Source organism: Micromys minutus, assembly GCF_963924665.1.
Source record: "Micromys minutus genome assembly, chromosome: X".
In the NCBI taxonomy this organism is placed as follows: Eukaryota; Metazoa; Chordata; class Mammalia; order Rodentia; family Muridae; genus Micromys; species Micromys minutus.
The window spans coordinates 28,200,698-28,225,569 of NC_137970.1; the positions used below are offsets into that span (position 1 = coordinate 28,200,698).

General features: G+C 41.0%; 1 protein-coding gene across 4 annotated transcripts in view; it reads left to right on the top strand.

Annotated features, from left to right (window-relative positions):
- NHS (NHS actin remodeling regulator) overlaps positions 1-24,872 on the top strand; it is a gene marked incomplete at both ends in the record, with an annotated part of 312,748 nt that overhangs the window by 202,716 nt on the left and 85,160 nt on the right. For 2 of the 4 annotated variants that reach the window (XM_080910764.1, XM_080910765.1), the window contains one exon: positions 18,555-18,588. The exons of the other annotated variants lie outside the window; for them this stretch is intronic. In XM_080910764.1, the coding sequence (XP_080766890.1) occupies positions 18,555-18,588 (34 nt within the window). Of the gene's footprint in view, positions 1-18,554; positions 18,589-24,872 lie in introns of those variants that run through there. 4 annotated transcript variants of the gene reach the window in all.

The window sequence follows — 24,872 nt, forward strand, 5'->3', positions numbered from 1 at the left end:
TCTCCCCCCCCCCAGCATTTTATTATGAAAAATTTCAAACAATGTAGTTTCTGTAATAATATTCATTTAAAACCCTCTAACTGATGTAAGTAGTAGGAATTTTAATCAAGTTCAGTTCAGTCACAAAAAATTATTTTTCACATTCCCCTGTTGCTTCTGCATTCATTTTATTACTGTAGAAAAAGAAGCATGCATCTTTTTGAAATAGAGACTCGTTGCCCTCTGGAATTTGAGCAGTACACATTTGAAACTATGTGTCTCTCCTTCTCTGTCTCCTTCCCATGATTCCATCAACCATAATCCCTGTCTTCCCCATCCTGCTCCCAGTTTTTAGACTCCTAATGTCATAGGTATCCTTTCTCTTTGGCTTTTGCTTCTCATCTTGAGGGGTCTCCCTCAGCAATAACTCTGTTCCTTTCCTATTTCCTTTTAGTTGCTACTGTGGCATTGAGCATCCAATATAATGAGTATTTTCTTTCATTCCAGACAGCATGCAAAGCATTTTCTACACTTTATCACATTTAGTTCTCATAGTGATTCTTTGAAGAGAACAATTGTCATGCCCATTTCCCAGATGGAAAAATAGAAATATGACCCTACCCCCCCCCCCATATGCTGTTACATACGCCACTGCACTCTGGAAATACCTTGAATCTTAAAGTTCCCAGGCCATCATTTGCATGTTTTCTGTACTTTCATCTTTCTACTCCTGCAAATTCTTCTCAGCTTTTCAGGTCCCACTCTGGATACCACAGTTGAAAATGGCCCTTTTTTAGGTCGCTTCTCTCATGGCTTGTACCACTTTCTAGGTTATCTTTACATATAGCCACATCAGTTACCACCTCAATTGCTTGCTTTCTCCCCTTGAAGTAGACTTAATCCCCTTCTATGCTTGTGTACAATAGGCTGATGCTGTGTAGATAGTTTGGTTGCTTTCTGTTAGCCAGCTCCATTTTCATCACTCTTTATCACATCTGATGCTAATGATGTCCTAATGACATCAAGCAAATAATAATGCTGTCAAAGAGAAAGTGAGGACGGTCTCCCCATCTAGTAGCTCCCAAGTTTAGGGGGTCAAGATCCAAATGATCATTTGCACTAAAAGCAATAACATCCCCAGTTTATTTAGTTTAGGTGTGTGTGTGTGTGTGTGTGTGTGTGTGTGTGTGTGTGTGTGGGACTAGCTTCATTTCCTTTAATCCTTCTCTTCACTCTTACTGTCATAACATTTTGAACAAGAGCTCATTTCTTTTGACTTTACCCAGGATGAAAGTGGCAAAAGTTTAAAGGATTTGGCTCTGCCCATCTGACTTCAACTTAGGTCGGTGTTTAGAACAGGCACCTCACTTCTGTTTTTTATAAAAAGCTGTTTTCCTCCTCACTACATCTCTTCCATTCCATTCCACTTAAGGCCGCCTTTTAATGATCTTTTATTTATGACACTGAGACATGTACGAAAGAGAACAGTTAATTATGAGGGAACTTTTACCCTGGATAATCACTAGCCAGACCATTTTGACAGATGGTTCTCCTAAAGACAACTACAAGTGATGTATAAAATATAAAGAAGCTACAGATCTATAAACTTCTCATGAAATTGAATGAATGAATGGGTTTATGGTTGCTTGGCTAGTGATGCTTCTGTTTTGCCCAGTCTGTGCTTTCTTTTGGAGGCGGGAACAAGAGCATAGTGTTTGGTCTGTTCTTGCAGGATTAAAAGCGACACCTGGCATCACTTAGTACTGATTGGGTTGGAAGGCAGCATTAAAGTGCTGAGAGTCCTCCAAAAGAACGTCTGCATTGTTGAGAAGTGGTGCTGGGATGGGTGGGGAGAGAGGGAGGGGGATGAGTGAAAGCTATAAGCAGTGATCCTCTCTCTCCAGAGGCATGGAGTTGTTGACAGAACAAATAATCACATCGAAAAGACTTTGAAGCTCCCCACATGGTCAGCAGACAAGGGGCCACAAGACTTAGCCATAACTGCTGGAGTTTGTTCAGAGAGCAGAAGGGAGACCTTGCCTTCCCTTGAAGCTAAACCAATCTGAGACCACAAAACTTCAGCCTGAGGGCTAGGGCTAGGCAGAGAACTTGCTTTTGAAACCTGAGCTTGTTTTGCTATGATGGTGGGGTGGGGGTGGGAATGGGATGTTGATGTAAGTTCCACTTGTACAAGCAAACTCTCGCAGAATCTTGACCTTGGGAAGAGAAAAAATATTACATAATTCTTCCATTGCAGTAGGTTACTTTCCATAGGTAAGCTTTGATTATTTAGCTATAGGTGAACTGTTAAGATTCCAGCACCCATAATTAACACCTGCTTGTTCCATTTCCAATATTTTATGTAATACCTGTAACTATGCTACCTCATGTTTGAATTCACTCAGAAAATTCCTGAATGAAGATCCACCCACACCCCTGCACACATAAACTTGGCAATTTCCCACCTTCCTTGGGTAATAAAGATTTTTTGGCTTTAGCAACAGGTAGGCACACAGTGGATCTATGGGTCTGTAAGTCTTCAAGTCTCTTGTGTTAATCCAGGCTTTGTTCCAAAGAGCCGCCAGTGCTGTTGTTTCCAACTTCATATCCTATTGAATGCTTTCCTTTTTGTACCCCCAACACATAATAATGACATGATTACCTTTGACCCTTTTCCCTTGCTGTCCTAATGGCCTACTATTTGTATTTGTTCACTATATCTTTTGTTTTACTGTTTGCTCTTTTCTTCTCTGTTTTTTTCTATGTCCCATGATAGACTCTCATCATGTCCTGCCTAGCATGTCGCCATGGCCATCACAAATCTCTTGCTCTAGTTTCTATAATCACAGTGATTCTTCCTGATTTACTTGGTGTGCCTGGTCCTTACCACCTTCTCAATCTCTGCATATCCTGTCTGCCCACTGACACTGTGTTGTTGGTAGCAATTTGTTATTTTTTAAAGTTGAATGGATCTGTCAATATTCCCAGCCTTGTCACCAACTTCATGAAGGTGTGGCCTGCTGTTGGTTTCCTGGGTGTACCCCAAATATAGTAGAATTCTGTTGACAAAGCACTTCAAAATCCTTGTTGGGTTGGGGTCCCTGGCTACCTTGAAGCTGCCCCTACAAACTCATATTGATCTGCACTTTCCTTCTAAAACCAACAGGTCTAAAGTCCTGTCTCACATCATATAAGTCAATTGTAGGTTTTTATCATCTGCAGCACCAGGGTGCCTTGGGTTAAGATGCTCACAGCTTTGATCAGATTAGAACTTATTTGAAGTTTCAGCACTCAACTACTTTCGAGTGGCCAAATACATAGAAAACATCTTTCCCAGCAAAAAGAGACTCATTTCTGAATCAAAAATAGTTATATATGACATATAAACACACACACACACACACACACACACACACACACACACACACACACGTCTCATGTAAGACCTTGAAAGCATTTACTATAAATGAATAAAAATTTACTATAAAGAATAAAAAACTTGGGTGAGTAATAATGGTTTTTCCCAGAATGCCGAGAGGGGGATGCTTGGCCCCAGGGATGCTGGGATGTGAGGATGGAGACCTAAAGGGAAACTGAAATGGCTCTAGAGCCTGAAGAATTTTCAGACAGGTGCAGTCTCTCTTCTATCCCTCTGGGAAGCATGCTGTCCCGAGTTGGATGAGTGCTTCAGCAGCAGTTGGATGAAAATGGCAAATTTCCTCCCCAAATGAGCTGATTATCTGCTGCAGTTGGGTGCAAGGCATCCCTCAGCTATGGCGGGAATTACAGCTTCCATCTGTTCCCTAATGTGAAAAATGTGTGCAGGCCTCTGTGCTACCAAGCTACATGAACTTTAGACATTCAGATCTGCTGACACATTTGGGTCGGAGCCCTCAGAATGGCTTTTGTCAATTATTTCATTACATATCCAAATAACCATCCTGAGGGTGGTCTGGATTTGTGATCTGTGACAGTGTGGTGCTGACATATTTCTGGCCCTTGGAACTCACTGTGTTTTGGCTTTGTTTAGAGGTTGATGATATATAAGGACTCAGGATATTTAATCATTATTACTTTTGAAGTGAGCACAGTACCACCATTATGAAACATTCTTGGGCACAGTTACAGCCAAATCCACATAATTAATTCTTGGCTTCTTCCCAGAGTTCCCAGTATTTCACCTTGCTCTCTCTCTCTTTTTTTCAGACAAATCAAATAATACTCTGTGCTTATAGGGCAACTTTCACCAGAAAATTCCATGGTCTGCTACAAACTTTTCTTCCTTTTAGTACAAATAAATATCTCTTGGGGGCCATACATATTTAAATATGTTTATTTGTGCAGGGATTCCCCCCAGTGGACAAAAAATTATGGCTGAATTTCTATGTAACCACTTTACAATATAGATACGTAATGTTCCAGCTTAATTTTTCTTGACATTATTTAGTAAATATCTTTGGGTAAGTGATTAGATACAGAGTCATAAAGGCATTTGAGATTATGTCTAAGCATTAGTTTCTTCTACTGATTTTGTGTACTTGAACATTTTCCAGAGTTATGTCTGATGCATTTGATGGAAAATTTGTTTTTATTAATTATTAACTGCTCCTGATTGTCACCTAGAGGAGGAAGTGTTTTGATTAAGTAAGCAGATTAATTCACCAATTGAACAGCCACAGTTATTTAAGCCTTAGCTTATTTTTTTTTATTGCAGTCAGGTTAGGTGGTCTGGTGGTTGGTTGTTTTTATACATTACTACCAATCTATTTTTACTAAATTGACAAATTCTGGACTTTATTTCACTTATTTTATGCAGTTGTGGGATAGGAAAACAGTAAATAGTCACCTAGATTTGTTTTCTTTTCTTTCTGATTTCACTGACTACATTTCCCAGCACTGTTTGCAGTTAGAATTGTGGACTGAATTATAAGTCAAGTGGGCGGTAGACTCCACTTTCCCCATTGACACTAAAAGATACTCTGTATGGCAGAACACCTCATTTGAACTGCCTTGAGTGTGACACAGCAAGAAATCTCTCTTGTCTGATGCCAATGAGATTTGGGAGTTGTCTGTAGTGTCAGTTAGCCTACACTAACTAATATTCTTTTGGATGTGGCAGAACATCAGGATACGTTCCCATACACATTTCAGGGGGGTACACAGAGCGCATTACTGGTGTTGAACAGTATGTCACAGAAATGTGTAACCAATGAGCCATGTGGCTCTTTGATCACCATGTCCAATTAAGCCACATGGTTATGAGATTTTCTGGTTTGAGTCAGCCTTTTATCTAGGGCAGATGTAACCAAGAACACTTCCGTGTAGTAAAGACTGATTATTTCAGTAAGTGGCGTCCCTGGAGAATGTGTAAATATCCATATGAATTGTCAAGGATTTTAGGCTATAGATTCATTGTGTTTTCCCTCCCTGAGAAGCATTTCTTATCCTACAACCATGTCTGGATTGTTTGCTTCCCATTCTAGACTCTTCTCATTGCTCACATCCCTAAACTGACTTCCTACCTTACTGGCAGGTAATTTCCAGTTCTTGGTCCAGACGAGCTTCACTTATAAAACATATATTTTAGATAACTAGAATTATTTTGATTTAACTCATTTTATCCCTCACATTCTATTCAGTGGCTGATGTGTGAGACATGTGCACATATACACATGCACATGTTGTTGAGTGAACTGTATTTTGATAATCAAGAATCAACAACAGGGTCCATAAAGAAGGTGCAGTGATTAAAAGCACTTCCTGCTTTTTCAGAGATCCTGAATTCAGTTTCCTGCACCCACATGGTAGCTTGTAAGCATCTGCAAATACACTTACAGAAGATCTGATACCTTCTTCTGACCTCCTTGGGAACTAGACATGTACGTAATATATATTCATACGTATGCAAAGAAAATACTCAGACACATAAAATAGTATCAATATTGTGTTTAAAAATAATAAACAATAGTCTTAGAATCATTTACAAACAAATCCTTAAACCACTTTATGAGGCAAGCTAGATTTTAACTTCCTGCTAAAAATAAGAAACCCAAGGAAATTCGTTGACTTTAGCTTTATCAACAGATAAAATACAAACCAGAATTTAAAACAAAGGCAGGAACCATTTTCACGTTTTGGTTTACTAGCTGCTGTGAGTCTTTAAGAGTTTGAGCTCAACTAGTGACTCCAGTCATTTCATGAAGACATCTGAGCACAACAGTATGAGTAGAAGTTAATTGCCTTTGTTAAGGTCCAGTATAGTTCTTGATGCTTTATTCTGAATTATTTATTCACGTGTTCAATGTTTATCAAGCCTCCTCTATGGTAGAATCTTGTTCCACTATCCTGGGACATGATAGGGCATAAGCCATAAAATGTTCCTGCTCTTGAGGATATTACAACAAATGATGATAAAAACAGAAGCAAAGAGATAGCTAATGGGCATAAAGCTCCAGGATAAAAATAGAGAATTAATGTGATGGAGATTGTCTTGTCCAGAAAGATTTCATGGTTATAACAGTCTCCAGAGAAGGATATTCCTATAACGTGTAAACTGGAGGTGGAATGACAGGAAGTCATGACATTTGAAAAATTGGAAAGGAACCTGGATCCTGGTCAGAACAACAGCTAAGGATTTATCTAGTGTAGACATGAGAGAAGGTGGTGTACCAAGGAATGAGAAGATGCCTTACATGGTAGGAGCAGAGAGCACCGAGGGCAGTCTTAGGAAGGACTCATGGAATGATGGTGGTATGAAACGGAGGGTGGTAGCTCATGGGAAACCTTGTTTGGCTTTGTTTCTAGAAACTATATTTATGTTTGAAGTAGTTGAGAGCTATAAAGAAGAGTTTAAGAAGAGTAAAGAAATGACCTCATATGTGTTTTGCTCTGAACTTAAGCCCCACATGGATCCATGAGTAGAAGAGAGTTCAGCCATAAAACTAGAGGCTTGACTGGAAGAGTTATTTGGGTTTTGGTGTTTTCTGATTTTGAGTTTTCTTAGCTCCCAGGGTAAAACGAGTGGCCCTTTGTTAAAAATTGTTAGTAGGCTCTATAAAGGATATATAATTTCCTTTTAATTTAAAATTTTTTTCTATAAAGCTATATGTATGGTTGGGGGGCTGCAGCTGTTCACCTTCAATGAAAGAAACATACCTAAATCTCCTGCTTTACCTTAACCATGTGAAAGAACATATCTGAATTTATAGTGTAGATCTATGGATATACTATTCTAGAAGTTTCTTGCTTCCCTGGGACATACAACTAGAGAATAACATTGGCTATCAAAGCATTGACAGGCAGGTCCCAATGTCCTAACATCTTCCAATTAGTTCTCTGTCACATGCCCCACTTCCCACCGGCAGGAAAAGGCGTGCCACTACAGGATTCTTCTGCGAACAACCTTTATTGTACAATACTCTGAGCAGGGGACCCCGTGGAAGGAAAATGCACTGCTTATATATGCCCAGGAGACTCGTGTCGCTACCTGATTGGTGCGCTCTCCAGTAACTCATTAGCATGCTCCGAGAGCGGGCTGTGACGTGCGTGGTACATGCACACTACGTCTCTCGGACTGGGCAACAGCTCTGTTTGCTTGAGTCATCGGCGGGAAGCCGGTGCCATCTTTGGGTGCGGCACAAACGGCTCTCAACAGTTCTCTGAATGCTAACATGCTGGGAAGGCTTGGCTGGGGAAGAATTACTGATTGCCTGAAAAGAGGAAATAGGCCTGTCAGTTATGGAGACAGTGGTCCTGAAGTAGTGTGCCTTCCTCCATAAAAGGCAGGTTCTAAGCCTCTGAACACACTTAGGTTCTGCAACTTCAAAAAGATGGTCTTTTACTCAAGGCTGGGTGTGTACACAAGTCATTGTTCCAAGACAGCTTTCGTCAGTTCCCAAGGCAGAAATGAAATGATAATATCTAGGCCGTTAGGTGCTCAATCATAACCAGAGCTGGATTGCTGTTATACTACATAGTAAACAGGGAGCAGAGGAAGGCAATGATGAACTATCTGGCCAGACATTTGGACTTTGCACCCATGGGTGGTTTGAGAGGTAAAGTAGTGTCATCAGAGGCAATGTGCATGTTCAATGGCTCTGCTTGGGTCCCACTGCCAGAACAAAGTGGGGGTTCTCAGTGGCCTCTTTTATGCTCCCTGACAAGCATTGTTGTTGGCCCTCCAGACAAGGAGGAGAAACAGCCACTCGATCCCCAATATCCGTGCTCCCCTTTCACTTTATTACATAGCCTGCTTACATTTCAAAATCTTCCCTGTAGTGGAGTCTTGTTGAAGGTGGAGCCCAAGTTTTTGTTGTTTTGTTTTGCCTTTTTTTTTTTCTTCTTTCATGTGCACAGGCTTTTGTTCATTTGGGGAGGAGGTGGAACTGTGTTGTTAAGCTAGAAGATGAAGCATATTTTTGATTAAGGTTAGGGCTAGGATACTGAATCTTCTGACTGGTATTCACAACCTCCCCAGAGATGGCTGTAAAGGACTGCATTCAGACTTGATTCCTGATTAACAGAAGAGTAGAGTCCTGGAACTTGTGGGGAAGGAAAATTGTGACGTCCTGACTGGAAAACTGTTCTAATATCATATTCATGTTTTCTAGACACTAATGCTCATCTCCAAAGATTGCCTCTCAATCTGTCTCCTGTCTTCTTGGTATGCTTTGAGGATTTCTCCAGAAAGCATATATGTTATTTCTTTAATTCCCCACTATACAGCACTGAAAAGATAGAGCTGGGAGGAAGAAGGTTTTTGACCCAGGAGCAAGGTTGCTCATGGACAAATGAATGCTTTTCACATGGGAATGAGTTTGTTATTGCAAGAGTTTGGCCCTTCTCTTCTCTTTCAAATATGTTGGCTTGTCTGCCCGCTGTTTATAATGAACAGAAGTAGTGCAAGCCCCACCAGAAACAAATGCAATACCATTAATTTATATTTCCTCTCACCCAGACCCATGAGCCATTTTTTCTTATAAATTATATAGTCTCAAGCATTATAGAATAGAAATACAAAGTGGGCTAAGGCAGTCTCTCAGAGGGCAGCATAGGATCACAAAACACAACCTAGCTTATCCTGGCTCTCCATGCTATTTTTTGCTCCTCTCCAACTGCATGCTTGGCCATCACTGACACTGTTGTGTGCTGGTATCCTGGCACAATAGCTCTTCATGTCACCTCTGAAAGGATACTTGAGTTTCAGGTCTTAACACACAAGTGCCTTCAAAGCCAGGCAGGTAGATTAAATGTGGTTCAGGGCTGGCATAGCATACGAAGAAATGGTGGGGACCTGGAAACTGTGTACATTCTAAGTAAATAAAAGCACTGAAGGTCCATTTAAAAATAAGTCATTGTGGGGTTGGCTTGAAGAGCCTCTTGAAGAGCTCAGCTGAAGAGCACTTGGCTAGCATGTAGCATGCACAGGACCCTGGGTTCCATCTGTAGCACTGAAACTGTTATTGTGCCATTTAAGCAAGACAACCCACACCAAAGTTCCACCCCCAAATAAAGCCTTTTGTTATTATTATTTTCTCACAGGGACGCAGGAAAGGGCAAAAAACCATAAGCCATGTCTGAAAATTCTGTTCTAGCCTCTTCTGTTCCTAGCACAGCCTGATTAACAAAAACAATAATTAGTACGTTTTTATGCTGAGTGATTTCTTAACGTACATACAGAAAACAGTCCAAATCATGCAGCTCAGTGGATATCCAAAAGAATAAATCCTAGCACTGACCTGCCAAGTCAAGGCCTAAAATATTACTGCCACCACAGAGTCATTCAAAGGCTCTTCTTCCTCACCAAAGGAAGCTGCTATTTTTATTTTTAGATTTATAAGAAAACAGAATCATAAAACATGTACTTATTTTGTGTCTGGCTTCTTTTACTCAATATTGTATCTGGAAGATTCATCCCAGATGTTGTTGGGTGCAGTAGTGGATTATGGCACAGTGTGAAAATGTCAGGATTTATGTATCTGTTCTACTGTTAATTAACATGTGGGTGTTTCTAATTTTAGACTTATGAGTTGTCTTTTAGTATGAATAGGGAGAAAAGAAAGACTTGGTGTCTGAGATGGGAAATGGTCAATGCATATACAGTTGTCCCTCCAGTAACATTTACACACACAGGTAGAATGAGGAGCTCTGGGGAGAGGTATCAATAGAAGGTGCTACGAAATCTCTATAGAACAGAAATCCTCACACTTTAAGAGCGGGACCTTTAGTTCTTAGAAGCCTGGTTAGGAAGACTTATTGTTTCCCCTATTGTCTTAGGATACTTGTATCACGGTCAATTTCTTCACAGCTTCATAGGCAAGTTAGGATGTTCAATAGTTTGTGGGAAGGCAGAATCACTCTGAAGTCACACTTGATATTAGCAGGTTGACTTTCAGCTTAGACTTTCTCAATTGATATTTTCACATACCTACCATAATTTCACATGGTTTTCTGGTGCATCTGTGAAATGGATTGCTGTCCCCAACCAGCCCTAGAATGGGTGTCCCTGACTGGATGGAAGTGGTAAGAACTTCAGTGGGACATCACCGAGTAGGCTGCTATGACTGTGGGTAGTTTGCTAACTTCTTATCGATAAACTTCATCCACACCACTGACAGAAAGAGAAAACAGTTTTTCTTGCCTTTTTGTTGCCCTGCTTCCATTTAATGGCGTGTTCCCCCAAAGGAAAAGGCAAACAGGAATGAAATTCCAGGCTAAAAATACTCAGGGCAAAAACACAGTTCTGAGTTTAGCATCTTGTAACTCACAGGCAGCAAAAGTAATTTAACAAGTTTTAAAGGAGTAAGCCAGAGAAAGTCTGTTCAACATTAAGGATTCCATTTTCTTTGTGAATTGCATCATCTCCCAATCAATCATTTCAAATAGAGCCGAATAAAAATACTTCCCTGTTTTATACTTTGGGGGAATCTCTTTCTTATATTCCACATAAACAGACTGAAATTCTGCATTTATCTATCTGATCCCCTTGCTGCTAATTTTGTAGCTGACCAATCATTTGTCATTGGGTGGACAAATGGGGAAAATATGTTATCTCCTTCCAATATTCTGCTTTCTCCAAACTGACTGCTTAAGTTTTCATCTGGTCTTATCACTTCTTTTCATCCATTCACTCAGTGTTGGATTTCTGTCAGGATATTGCATGTGAACGCATGATGTCATTTCAAATAAATCTAAAAGAAACTGGAAATGTTCTGGAATTTCCTTATCTGAAGAAGCCAAAGTATGTAAACCTAATTTGCACCCACCAGGAATTCTGTGAACGCTAGTGCTATTGTGGCTGAAATAATTTCTTGCTAAATGCCATGCCAAGACTGAAGTTTTCTTGGGGCCTTTATTAAAGCAGATATTTTAACATTTCTGTCTCTACCCTGTGGTACAAAGTGTCAGAAGACCCAAGACTATATAATGACTAGGCCCCTGTGGTGGTTTGAACATGCTTGGCCCATAGGGAGTGGTACTGTTAGGAGGTATGGCCTAGTTGGAGGAAGTGTGTCACTGTGGGGGTGGGCTTTGAAGCTCCGTACAGTGTGGAAGAGTGAGTGTGCTCCTGGCTTACTTTGGATGAAGATGGAGAACTCTCAGTTCCTCTAGTTGCATGCTTGCCTGGATGCTGCCATGTTTCCACCTGGATGATAATGAACTGGATGTTGCTATGCTTCCTGCCATTCTGATGCTGGACTGAACCTCAGAACCTGTAAGCCAGCCCCAATTAAATGTTGTCCTTTATCATGGTTGCCTTGGTCATTGTGTCTCTTCACCGCAATGGAAACCCTAAGACAGAAAGAAGTTAGTACTAGTGACTGGAGATACTGCTGTGATAGGCCTGACTATGTTTTTGTTTGGAAAATGTGGATTTGGGGACTTTGTATTTGGAAAGCAGTGGAATGCTTTAAGTGTGGCTTAGTGGGCTATCCTACTAGAAATATGGAAGTCTTTGTTGCTGAGGGCCCTACATCTTCATCCAAAGGAACCCAGGAACAGACTCACTCTTCTACACTGGGCTGAGCTTCAAAGCCCACCTCCACAGTGACACACTTCCTCCAAGAAGGCCATACCTCCTAACAGTACCACTCCTATGGGCCAGGAATATTCAAGCCACCACATTACTTTATAGAAGTTGCCTTGGTCATGATGTCTCATCACAGCAATGAAAACCTTAAGACAACCCCAAATGTTTTTCTATTAATATATTCAATTCATTTTTAAAGCTGTAAGATTTTTCTTTTATTTTTGACATTATAATGTAATCACAATATTTATCTATTCCTCCCCTCTCTTGAAATTATCTCACATATCTCTCCCTGCTCTTCAGATTTGTGAAACATACACATATGTGTGCAGATATGTATCTATCTATATGCATATCTATCTATCTATCTATCTATTTATCTATATACCTATATAAAGTACTACTACTCTAATACTCAAGCCTTAGAGTCAGTAATTACATCTAAGACTTATTGCAATGGTACACAATAAGTGCATTTGGGGCTGAGGAAGTGAACTTTTCTCTACAACACTCTTACTCATGTGCATAGTAGTAGTGCCATCCAAAAATGAAGTGAAGTTAGTCAGAGAGGTGGAATGATGGAGTATCTTGGATAATACCTAATGTTATCTCTCTGTCTGTGAACTGGCTTGCTCTGAAGAGGAGTAAATTGTTTTTTCTCTTTCTGGGTGAAACATTATTTTCCTTTTCCTAAGATCCTCATGAAATCCAAGTGTTATCCGGTTCTAGAACCATAGAAAAGCCTGTATTTCTCTTTATGCTGGAACCCTTCTATGTTGGTGAACTGATGACTCTGTTTCTACCATTCCTGGTTTATTCTTCTAGCATCAGGACAATTACATTAAAATGTGAACATTCATAAACCATTATCAAATGACCTTTACTTTAACATGATGGAAAAGTTAATGTGTGGTAGAATGGAATTTCTGTCTTGGTGAGACTGGAGGCCAGAGAGAGGAAGGAGGAGTTACAGCCTGAAGAGCAGAAAGCTCTAAAATAAGAAGGTAAAGGCTCATTTGGTCCCTCAAAAAAGACATCCAGTCCTCTCTAAATGTCTTAATTTGTATATGTTTATCCTTGTCCTCCTGCATGATCTAGCTACTCTATAATTGCTCCTAAAAATTACTCCAATACTGAGGAGCAGCTAAGAGCCAAAAAGAGTTTATGTGACCATCAGTGGGGATCAAGGTAAGGTAGTGGGAACAAAGGTTGTGTTTTCAACTTCCCTTATAATAGGAACTTCTTAATCAGGGTCATGGGAATCTATTGTATAAAGAACATATGTAGTTACACATATCAATTTGTTACTTTTTTTGTTTCTGTGACAGAATACAACTTAAGACAGAAGCAACTTAAGGGAGGATTTTCTTTTGGCTCACTGCTTTCCCATCCATCAGATGGGAAAGGTATCACAGCGGGAGCTCCATCTGCGGTGGCAGGCGCTGTCAGTGTGACTTGTTACATGGTGCCAACTAGAAAAAAGTGAGAGCTCAGGCAAGAACCAAAGTTGATAATGCTTGAAGTCCACCAACAGCCTACCCTCTTTCTACACGTATTTGCCACTTCATAACCTACCCCAAACAATGATACCAGTTTGGAACCAATTATTCAAACCCACGAGACTATTTGCAACATTTCACATTTAAACCTTAACACTATATATACACATACACTTGTCAGCATGCATGTGCATGAACACAAATACAAGCACACACTGTGCACATAAATGTTCTTCCTGAAATACAAATCAAAGCAAGCAACAGAACTCCAGTTTTGGTCTTGCTTGTTTTAAGTTGGCCTTATGTTGAGAAATGAGTGAAGAGTGATAATAAATCTGCACTTTTCCAACAGGAAAATTTGTTCCCTAATATCTGTCATTGGGATAACCCAGCATGGCAGCCAGCATTACAGCAGATTCTGCCAGCAATGCCTTCAATGTCTTTAGCAAATTATTTAGTCACTCTACATGTTTCTTAACCTGCAAAATGGAGATAATACTTGTATCTAATGCATAGTCTTTCTGTGAGAATTGATTGATATAACATATACAAAGTACTTAAATCAAAGTCTCATAAGCAATGGGTATTCAACAAATATTTCCTAAATACTGTCATTAGTATATTATTACTGAAGCTTTAGATCTAGTGGAGAAAGTGAGAATTTTGACTTCTGTTCTTATAATAAGCTTTGCAGTCTCATCTGCAGCTGTCTCTTAGTGTATGAAGAAAGAGATAACACAACAACCAAATGCCTGAAAATGAAACAAATGATGGAAGCTGGGACGAGAGGCAGAGGGGATAGATTTCTTGTCTTGTGATAAAATAAAGGTCTTGGAGAGATAGTCAAGTTGATTTGTGTGTGTGTGTGTGTGTGTGTGTGTGCGCGCGCGCGCGCGTATTTTAGCTCTAGGCTTTGGTTGGACTTATAGAGCTCCATTCTGGGCTTGAATGAAGCACAAAAGCAATTTCTTCAGCACTTCACAATCCTTGCTCCCTTCTTAGCTTTCTGTCTGGACCTCTGCTTTGACATAAGAAACCAAAATGGCAGTACTCCTTCAGTCAGAACAGAAACTGAGTATCCTGGGTGTGGTGTGTGTTCTCTATAGGACACAGGGAGCTGCCTACACACTAATTAGCTAATCTGATGACAACCAACTAGCAGACTTGGGAGCTGTTGTGTGCTTTATTACATATCATTATTTTCCATTCCTAGAGCTTGAACCTAGGGCCTTACGCACACTAGATTACCACTGAACCACATGCCCAGCTCACTTTCTATCTCTTTACCGTCTGATATCACTGCTTTAATGGATCCTGGCATCAGGCCTGGTAGAGACTGGAGCAGCTGTGGGGCAAGGCAGCTTGAGGCTGTGGTGGGCTGGGTCTTGAATTTTGTACACATGTTCATGTAAGCATGGGACTCCAGCAGATGGGAAGCAAGCAAGTTGGGCAGCAAACTACTGGAAAATAGCAGAAACTCTGAATAAATGACATTGATCTGGATAGCAATTTTGCCTTCAGGGAACAGGGACTTAAGTGTACAGGAAGAAAGGCATTTAACTAACGTTTTCCTGAAATGCCATAAAACTTAAAATGGGTGAGTAGTGAATACAAAATATGCTTATGTCTACAATCAAAAAAGAATTTGACTTGTTTTGGAGTATCAAGAATAAGGCAAAGGAAGTTCAGTGGCCTACATCTAGATTTCTCAAGGGAGATGAGAGAGAGAGAGAGAGAGAGAGAGAGAGAGAGAGAGAGAGAGAGAGAGAGAGAGAGAGAGAACAAATTGTTGGACAGCTGCAATCCTCAAGTCACTGGTTGTAGATCATATGAGTGGCTATGGCTGGAACTTGTGAGAAGGACTCTGGGAAGTTGATTTTGAGCCATCTACTGGCACAACTTATTATGCAAATGATAACCCCAGCAGATGTGTTGGCCATTTGACATGCCAGCTTGTGGTCCTGGTCACTGAAGGGGCTATATCAGATTCAGAACACCTGATACCACATTTAAACTCTTCTATATTCATTCTGTAAGAGAGAAGTTTGGAGCAAATAATAATGAGACACTAAGATCCCAAAGCCACAAAATACTAAGGCTGGTTCCACCATAAACTAGGTCACTATTGGTAGCCAATACCATTGATGCTCCAACTACATTTCTTCAGGTGCACCCCTCTTTTAGCTGCTGTGAGTGTAAGCTGCTAAAATCTACAACTGCCCCATCTATAGAGAATTGTACTTAGTGAAGTACCTATCCCCAACACTCTTGAATCCAGGGGAGACCAGAGCTGCCTATTTCACCATCTTTGATAAATGGATTGTTCCGCCAAGTCCAGCTGAACTCTTTTTGACTTTTCTTCTATCTGTTAATTTTCTTCTCCATTTTTCTGTAGTATTATCCTTGGTCTTTATCAGTCTTGGGAATGATAAGGACCATGGAAGTGCACATGGAAGGAAGCTCAGGAATCCGGAGACATTACACATCTTGGGTTCAACAAGTATTCCATTCTGGTATCAGAGGTAGTAACCCTACCCAGAAATAGTCAGTACTTATATTAGAACTTTGCATCCGCCTTGCATGCCTTTAGACACCCCCAACCCCCCCCACACATTCTGTCATCTCATTTGAGCTTCTCTCTTGGTCCTTATGGTAAGGTGAAAGGCAAGTTGACAGAATACAGGGTACTCTTGTCCCCTGGACATCTGGTTTGATTCTGGGCAGCTAAATAATGTCTTTGCAATGAACAACAAAAGCTAATTCACTGTGGTTCTTAAAACACCGACTGAAAATATTTTTTCTTTTCAGCTTGGGGGTCACTGGAAGGGAAAAAACAAGGCTGAGAGAGAGATTAACCTTTTCAAACCTAGTATAACTTCCCAGAGAAAATAAAACAACAGCAGTATCTCCTTTCATCTGTGGGAGCCCGTTTCAGAGTGAGTGTTGTTCAAGGCAGGGCTATAGCTCTGCAGAAGAGTTTGACATACCATTGTCATTCACATTGCCTTGCAAAAGCCCACCCTGCACGCTTTCAATAAATCACAAGGTTACTTCCTCTGTCTGCTTCCTCCCCCACTAATGTTTCCTCTTGCTTTTCTCCAGCCTTTGTCTTTCTTCCTTCATGCAATGGCCAGACCCTCTGCTAATGGATGGGACACAGTGCAATTAGAAGTATTTTAGGTAATAGCTCTTTCATCCACTGGAGTCACTGAGAAGGCTGAAGATTTAGTCTGGGTCACTTATACAAGCTTCAGGCTAGACTTGCCTTTGATTTGAGCTCTGTTGTTGTTTTAAAATATTTTTTTTCTTTTTAAAAAAGATTACAAAGTAATTCTATCACTTCCTTCTTCCTCCCTCCCTCCCTCCAAGCCTTCCCATATTACATTTCTCATTGCTCTCTTTCAAATTTATGGACACATTTTTGTTAATTAACAAATTAATTGTTATCACATGCCTGAGTGTATGTATGCATGCATTCCTAACTACAACCTGCTCACTCTGTGTAATGTTACTTGTATGTATGTCTTCAGGGATGACTGTGCCTTTTTTTCCCTGGGGAAGATTTATTGTTTTGAGACAGAATCTCACCATGTAGAGCTAGCTGGCCAGAAATTTTGTGTGTAGACCAAATTGTCCTCAAACTCACAGAAATCCCTGCTTCAGCTATTATGGTACCCAGATTGCAGGGTATGCACTATCCCAGGTCTGATTTAGGCTGTTTCGGGACATCCCAGAACCTCGACATTGTTCAGATTCTTGCTGCACAGAAAGTACAAAAGCCTGCCATCGAGAGAGTTGTGGCCACGCAAAGCTCTGATGAGTCTCTGAGAAGAAAGCAGTCCACTCGCCTAAGCACTTGTTTCTTCAGACGCCTGGAACTGCTCCTTCCTGTTTCTTTCTCTCTCATCTAGTTCATCTCAGTTCATAGATTTTTTTTTTTTGTCGGTGGGAGTTAAAGCACATGCTATGACCACATATAGATACTAGAGAAAGGCTGCGAAAGTTCCCGGACTCCTTTTATGAGAAGAGAAAGCTTGAGTATAGTCCAGCATTGTTGATGTTTGTGAAGTGACTTTTGAGTCTTCTCTTGTCCTATTACTGATATCTGTATTCAGTTGTTGAATATGTTGATACAGGTGGGAGCAGTGTTGGTGGTGGTGGTGGTGATGGTGTGTGTGTGTGTGTGTGTGTGTGTGTGTGTGTGTGTGTGTGTGAATAGTAGGAGGGGATCAGAAAATCATTTGCAACCTGCCAAGAGCAAACTCTAATTGTATCTACCCCTGTCATTCTCCTTGTCACTTGGATAGGTTTGCAAATATTTGCAGACCTGCTGCTCAGCCCTCACAGCAAGCAAAAATGTCACAGCCAAGCAAACCATTGCCATCCTGATGAGAAAAATGGGGACTCTAGGGCTGTTGTGGAGTGATGGGGATGGAAAGAATCCCTTCTTGAGATTGGGCAGTGGACATAGGGGTCAGACTCCTGTGGCTCTCTAGCTTTTAGTATTTGTTCAGCTTCCTGTCTCTAGCAGTGTGCTAATGGTTTCCATAGCCACAGGGCACCTGGTAGAGGTCCTTAAATGGGTCAGGCCTGAGGTTCTGTATTTCTAACAAGCTCCCAGGTGATGCTGATGCTAAGGATCCCTTAGCCAACTGCACTTGGAATTCCAAGGCTGTAAAGAAGAACCACTGTGTTCTGAGCTGTGCAGAACTAGGAATGGAATGGTGCTAAGCCCCTCCTTTGGAGACAGGGTGTGTCTGAGGCTGTCCCAGTCCTGATTTGCCATTCAAGTGAACCCCAAAGGGATTAGCAGCTGGCCCAGCCATTGGGTGAGACCATCTCCCCCTCCAGGGGGGTGTCCCAGAGGCAGTGCAGAGGTTGTGTGAAAATCTGCCATCCTTCATGCTGAAGGTTGCCCCTTCTCACCCTCCCCACCCCCCTACCCTCTGTGCTGACTTAAGCAGATCAGCTTTCCGTTCTCTGGCATTCCGAGAAGCTTTGCATAAAAGAAAAGGCCCTTCCTTCAGAAGCAGAGCGGGAATCCAAGCATGGCTCTTGCCTGCTGCATGCCCAAGAATGAAGGTATTTGGGGTTTGCAGCATTTCCTGGCAAGACAAAGAGGGAGGGGTGTTCGGGGAGGCCAGGCTCCTGGAAAGGGACTTGTCTTTCTGTCTGTAACTGCTTCCTATTCTTGGGTGAAACAGCACCGTATTTCCTGAATGAAAAAGTGAGCCCTTTCACAGGGACAGACGTGAGGAAGGAAAACGCGCCTGGCCCTCATTCAGAACTGACTTTGACATTTACAGTCGGTCTCCCAAGTTTCCGGTTCCTTGAGCTGCTCATGCTGCATGCCCTGAATTTTGTGCTCTTTCTGAGAAGATAGACTCCACAAGCCTGAGAGGGAGTTCAGTTTCTTCCCTGTTGTTCTGTTCTACATAGGAAGGTTTTGAAGGAGGGAGCAGGGATGGTCTAATGAAGATTCTTCCTTGGTGGGGTCCTGGGGCTCTGACTCAGGGCTTTGGGGACAGAGGCTTCATCTTGCATGGGATTTTCCTAGGCTTCCTCACCCCCTCTTCATCGTTTCCACTCACATTCCGTACCCCACTTCAAACCCCCATCTTTTAGGATCTCTTTGAGACTTCTCTTCCACTCTAAGATTGAATGAGGAGAGATGTATGGCCCTGTGGCTCCTTACGCAACCTTGAACTGTGTTCAAGTTCATGCCTCTATTCTTTTGTCCTCACCTTCAATGATCTCCTGTTAAGTGTTTTCAACTTCTTTGAGTGCTGCCTACTTCTGTATTGTTCTTTACTTTCTTTCTTGATTTCAAAAGCTTGGCCACACACAGAGCCATCTTTGGGAAGTACTGAGCTTCTATGAGTTCTTCCTCATAACCCCAGTTTTTTTCTATAGACCCCACAGCCTCTAGCTGGGTTGTTACTTTGGAGGTAGGCAGCTTGGGAGATGAAGCTGCCCATTCTCTTTGCCTGGATGGAAGCACTGTACTGTACGTTTGCCACCACCGACTGCCTCTGTGGAGACTAATACAGGCCCTCCCCCTGAAGAGTCTCCTATTAGTCTAACCAGTAGTACTGTGTACTGCTCTTCTCAGTGTGTGTACCACCCTGCCACCCAAGACTCCTTCTGACTTGCATTTGCAGGTGTGGGGATGGGTTTGTGCATCTTTATTACTAGAGAGAATAAAGGAAGACAGATTCTGATGGGTACCACTAAGGTTGGGGCAATGTGTCAAGATATTGCAGACTATGTAGTTGATTTTCAAATCCATGATATCATACACATGTATGGGAACTAATCGCAATTTCATGGGACCACTCCAGACCAATTATCAGAAATTTCCAGAGATGGGTCCAGGCATCAGTATATTTTCTTGTTAAAACTCTGCAGGTGTGTAGCAGTGTGTCTCTGGGGTAAAGAATCACTGATCAGAAAAAGAAAGAAGGACCCGGCTATCACCATAATCTTCAGTTTCCCTCCCCAAACCGAGTGAGACCATTAAAAACCTAAGTTCATATATTTTCATACAGATTAACAGATCCATAAGGAGTTCTCAATAGCCAGACAGCCTTTATTCTTTGAGCCAGAAGGACTAAGGGACAGGGGAGAGTAAAAAATCAAGAATGTCCTTCAAGGTACTTGCTAGATGTTACTGGTTTAAGGCCAAGAAAGAAGGGGAAAAAGTTCATCTGAGTGACTTGACCGGGCATACCGGCAAGATGTTGAAAAGGTGGGGGTAGGGGGTGCACGTGTGAAAGTGGTAAAAGTGGCTGACAAGCCAGGGAGGAATGGAGACCCACTATAGGACTACTAGGCAGAGGGCTGAACATCCTTGTGGCTTTCAGCATGTTATTACTTGATTGTCTTTGAGCATTGGTTTCATCTGACACTAGATATCTCCTATGTAGAAAGACCAGACCCTTATATCTAAGGTGCCTCCAACCTAGGACTTGGCGGATATTATATTCAGCATAGTAAACAGCTGAAGGGAAAATGACTGCTTTTTATATCAACCCAAATTTTATTGTACCAGGTTTTATTATAAAAATGTTAGAGGTTTGGGGCATATGTTTGTTACAGAAACAATGTAGTTACAGTGATCTTCAACATCTTTCAAACTGGAGTCTCAAAGGTAGTTTTATTCACTAGATTTAAAGCTGAGAACAATTGTTTTGTATGATCGCCTTATGAGTGCAGGGATAATTCAAGGAAGAACAACTCTCCATTTGCTTTCCTCTTTAACCCCTGCTAAATTTCTCCAATCTGAAGAATGGCACAGCCACCTACCCGTGATACCAGATCTTGGGCCTGATAAACTGTATTTGGGTGAGGCTTACAGGAGGTAGAAAGATGGGCTTCCGGAGAAGTGGGGCATGTGACTCAAGTTCCAGACTCCTGTTGCTTCTGGCTTAGGAGGGTGTTTCAGTGATTTGAACGGGTATGTGATAACCACTTCGAATGGCAAAGCAAATACAGGCATAAGGACTGACGCTTGTGCATACCATAGTCAGTTGTCGCGGGCCCCAACTACTGTCATTATCTATATACTACGTACGATACATGGTCGTTCATATTTTCCAGAAGCTCAAGCCCCTTAGTTTATTCCTGAGAACACTGTACTCAGACGTTGATTATTACCTTTTTGTATTGACAGCTCTGATCTTGAGTTGAGTATATCTGATTTTTGTATTTATTATTGGGAGTTTTTAAAAACTAAAAAAAAAAATGCTTCTTAAAGGGGATGCTTAGTTTTTTTTTTTTTAAGTAAGCATGAAGTTTCCAGAGGTTAGGAGGCTGAGACAGAAATGAGTTCAAGAGCAGTGTGGGCTATAAACCACATTTGGAGTCACCCAGAGCTACAGAGTAAGACACTGTTAATAAATAAATAAATAAATAAATAAATAAATAAATAAATAAATATTGAGAAGGATAAATTTTTCTTAGAGTGCAGCTTTGGTAGTTTCTATGGTCCTATCATGTCACCTATTGTTGTTTCTATCCTCTGTTGATTTTGCACAGACCGTGTGGTAAAAGGGAAATTGGGTTTTGATATGTGACAGATCCATGTCTGAATCCTTATTCTGCTGTTTCCTAGTTGTAGGTATAGGGCAAGTTATAGGCCTGCAATTTCCTTAGTTCTCAAATAGCCATCTTATTATTTGCCTTGTGTATCCTTAAAGGAGAATTAAAAGAAACAGTGTAGCTACAGGACAACATGATGCACCTGTAGATGCTCAGCACATGGTAAATATAGAAAATAAGAATATGTAAAATAGTGTATCATTGGCCCAAACAAGAGCTTTGTGTGTGAAAAGCTGTTCTCCATTTGCATATCTTAGGCAGAGGGCCAGGACAGTGGCTGTCCTTTCTGGATCAACCCACTTGGCCTAATGTCCACCGGAGGCATTGGCAGATGGAACATGAAAATACCAACAGTATGCCTAGAGGAGGGAATGAAACCAAATGTCACACTGGATTGGGCATGTCCAGATGAACTAGAAAACAGCTTAGTATACGCATTCACCATTGAGAAATACTGTCCTCCTCCACCCGCTACTGCTACTTGATAGAATATTAAGCTGCTGAGTCCCAGTCTTTGCCTTTATTAGCTCTATAATGAGGGTGTCCACCATGGTCAGCACCTCAAAGGAGGTGATTATTAGGGGAGCAAAACATTATGGAGTAGCAACATTCCTTTCCTGGGCTTGAATCTGGGTATCAGGTATGGCCAAGGTATGCTTCTGCACTTGAGGATTTCAAAGTCAGGAAGATACTGACCCATGAGCAGTCGAAAGAAAGACCGTATACAGTGTCCTGTGGTCCATCCTTAGAGTAGAGGGTTCATCTGTTCCTTGTGGGCTGGCATGAGAAGGCAAGTGCAGCTGGTTGAAGAGGGAACTTCTGAACTGACTTTATTGGGATAAATAGGTTATGGTACATCAAGTTTTGAGTTGGTTTTAAGGTATGATGACTTGTGTTTGACTTTTGCATGCTTGATTGTAGTTGTTCCTTGCATTCTCTCTGCCCTTGTCAGAGGGTGGATTGTAGATGACATAAGATTTAGGGGAGCATGATAAAGCTCCAGGATGCTAAAGACAGCTCTAATCTGCTGGGCACACCTTTTTTTTTTTTTTTTTTTTTTTTTTTTTTTTTTTTTTTTTGTACTATTGCAGTTCTCTGTGCATAAATCTAAACTAAAGTAGAAGAATTTCCAATGTATAGCCAAGGCAGAATGTGCCTATATTTTCTGTAGTCCACTCAATGCATCTGCACACTCTGGCTTCCTTCTCTCCTGGGTGTTCAGAGAGAATAATAACAAGAGGGTCCACTTTTCTGATAGATGCCAAATCTGCTGGACTTGCTAGTGAGCCTGACTATTAGATTTTATGTGGGACTAAAGCCTCAGGCTTCCAAAAATACAGGCAAGAGATGCAAAATGCAATCAGTCTGAGTCAGATTCTGATGCTCCAGTAGCCAAATGCTGAAAACTGGACTCCAAGCAGGACAAAGCTGTACCATTGCCTCAGTTTGGGGGAAGTTAGGCCTCTCAGGAATGTTATCTTTGCTCCATTCTTGGCTTTCTCCTTATAATTGAGCCAGGAGCTTCTTTAGATTTATTCCTCAAAATGGAGTAAATCACTCCTCTCACCCCCTTGTCTCTGTGTTGTGTTTGCCCTGAATAGAATCTGACCATTAACAAGCTATGATACCTCCACCTCCTTATCTAAGTTTTTTTTTCCTCTGTGGAAATCGTTGGCATTGAATTAGAGTTGGATGACTAATTTTGAAATAAAGAAGTACTTGAAAATAGACCAGGGGCACACCTCAGTAGTGACAAAGTCCTTAGCTTGAATGGTTGAAGAATTCTACATTACAAGTAATACTGCTTTGTGGCTCCTGTTCTGGAAGTCGAGGGTGATGACAGGGGCCATGAGTTTCCAGTGCTTTTCATGCCTATCTCAGAAAACAAACAAAATGGCCACCAGGGAGAATTAAGATAATTGTGTGTTGAGTGTTTATTTCCTTGGGAATATGTTGATTTGCAGTGTCTGTTGATGAAGGTTTGATTTTTCCTTTTTTGGTACCTCCTCTCTGGGATTTTAGTTGCTTTTTTTTCTATTTTTTTTTTTTTTTACACGAAAAACATCATGGGTAAGAAGAAGAGATTTTATTTTGAAGAACAATGATCACATTAACAAGGTGACAGCAGATAAGCTAAAAGTCACTCCATTTTCTGCTCGGGAAAAATGTTCTTTGCTGCCAAATTGCCTTCTGCCTCTCTTCGTCTATTCTGCTCTTACAGGAGGGTGGCAGTCCTGGCCACTAATGGGCTAAGAAGAAAAATCTGGTAGATATGGTACAGCCTTGATTCATATAAAAGAGGAAGCATTTGAATTTAACAACAAAGCATAAAGCAATAACAACAACAAAACCACAGTGACTTACCTTTATGTTGTACAACATTCTTGTGGCTGTAGCTCTCTGAAGAGCAAGGACTTTTTTTTTTTTTTTTTTTTTTTTTTTTTTTTTTTTTTGCCCTTGGTCCAACATGTAAAGCAGAAAATAGCTATAAAGTTTGAAACTTGGTAAGGGGCAAAGTATCCAGTTCACTGCAATTTGATAGGTGTCTAAGCCTAAACAATGTTCTGTGGGTACAGAATTTTACCTACATCTTCTTCTGTATTTGGGGGCAAAGCTGAGGAATCCAACTCACCCAACACTGTATAAAGGAATAGTAGGACCAAACTGGTGTGTAATTAAGTCTTCAAGAAAATCTACTTCTAAAAACAAAGTAGAAAAAAAGTCTACATTTCAAATTAGTTGGGGAAAGTACAAAGTCGATATAGAGTAGAGGAGATTTAAAAAAAGGAAACTTCACGAAGAACGTGAGATTTGAGCTAGTTTATATATTAGTAGGACTTTGAAGGCAGAGAAGATCATCCTGTTGTCATTACCTCTACTCATTGCCTTCTTCCAATTTTTGCAGAGTTGTAATAATAGAGTGAAGTAAAGAAAATAATACACACAGCACGGTGCTGGAACATGATAAAGGACTGGGTGAACGGTCACGGGTAGGCTGGTTGGCTTTGGTAGAACTGGGAGGTGCTGTTAGAAGCATAAGAACAAAGCCTTCAGGATCCTTCATGGAGAAATGGTGTTATCAGTATGGGTTATTGAAGCTTTTTTTTTTTTCTCTGACTTCCTTGCCTCTAATCTTATCCTACTCTTTTCTGAAGCTGTTTCTCATGTTTTATATCTTGGCACACTTTGGTTACAATCAGCATACCTCTAGCAAAATGAAAGCAGACCTAACCACATATCCGAAGATTGTTTTTAAACCCCATTCT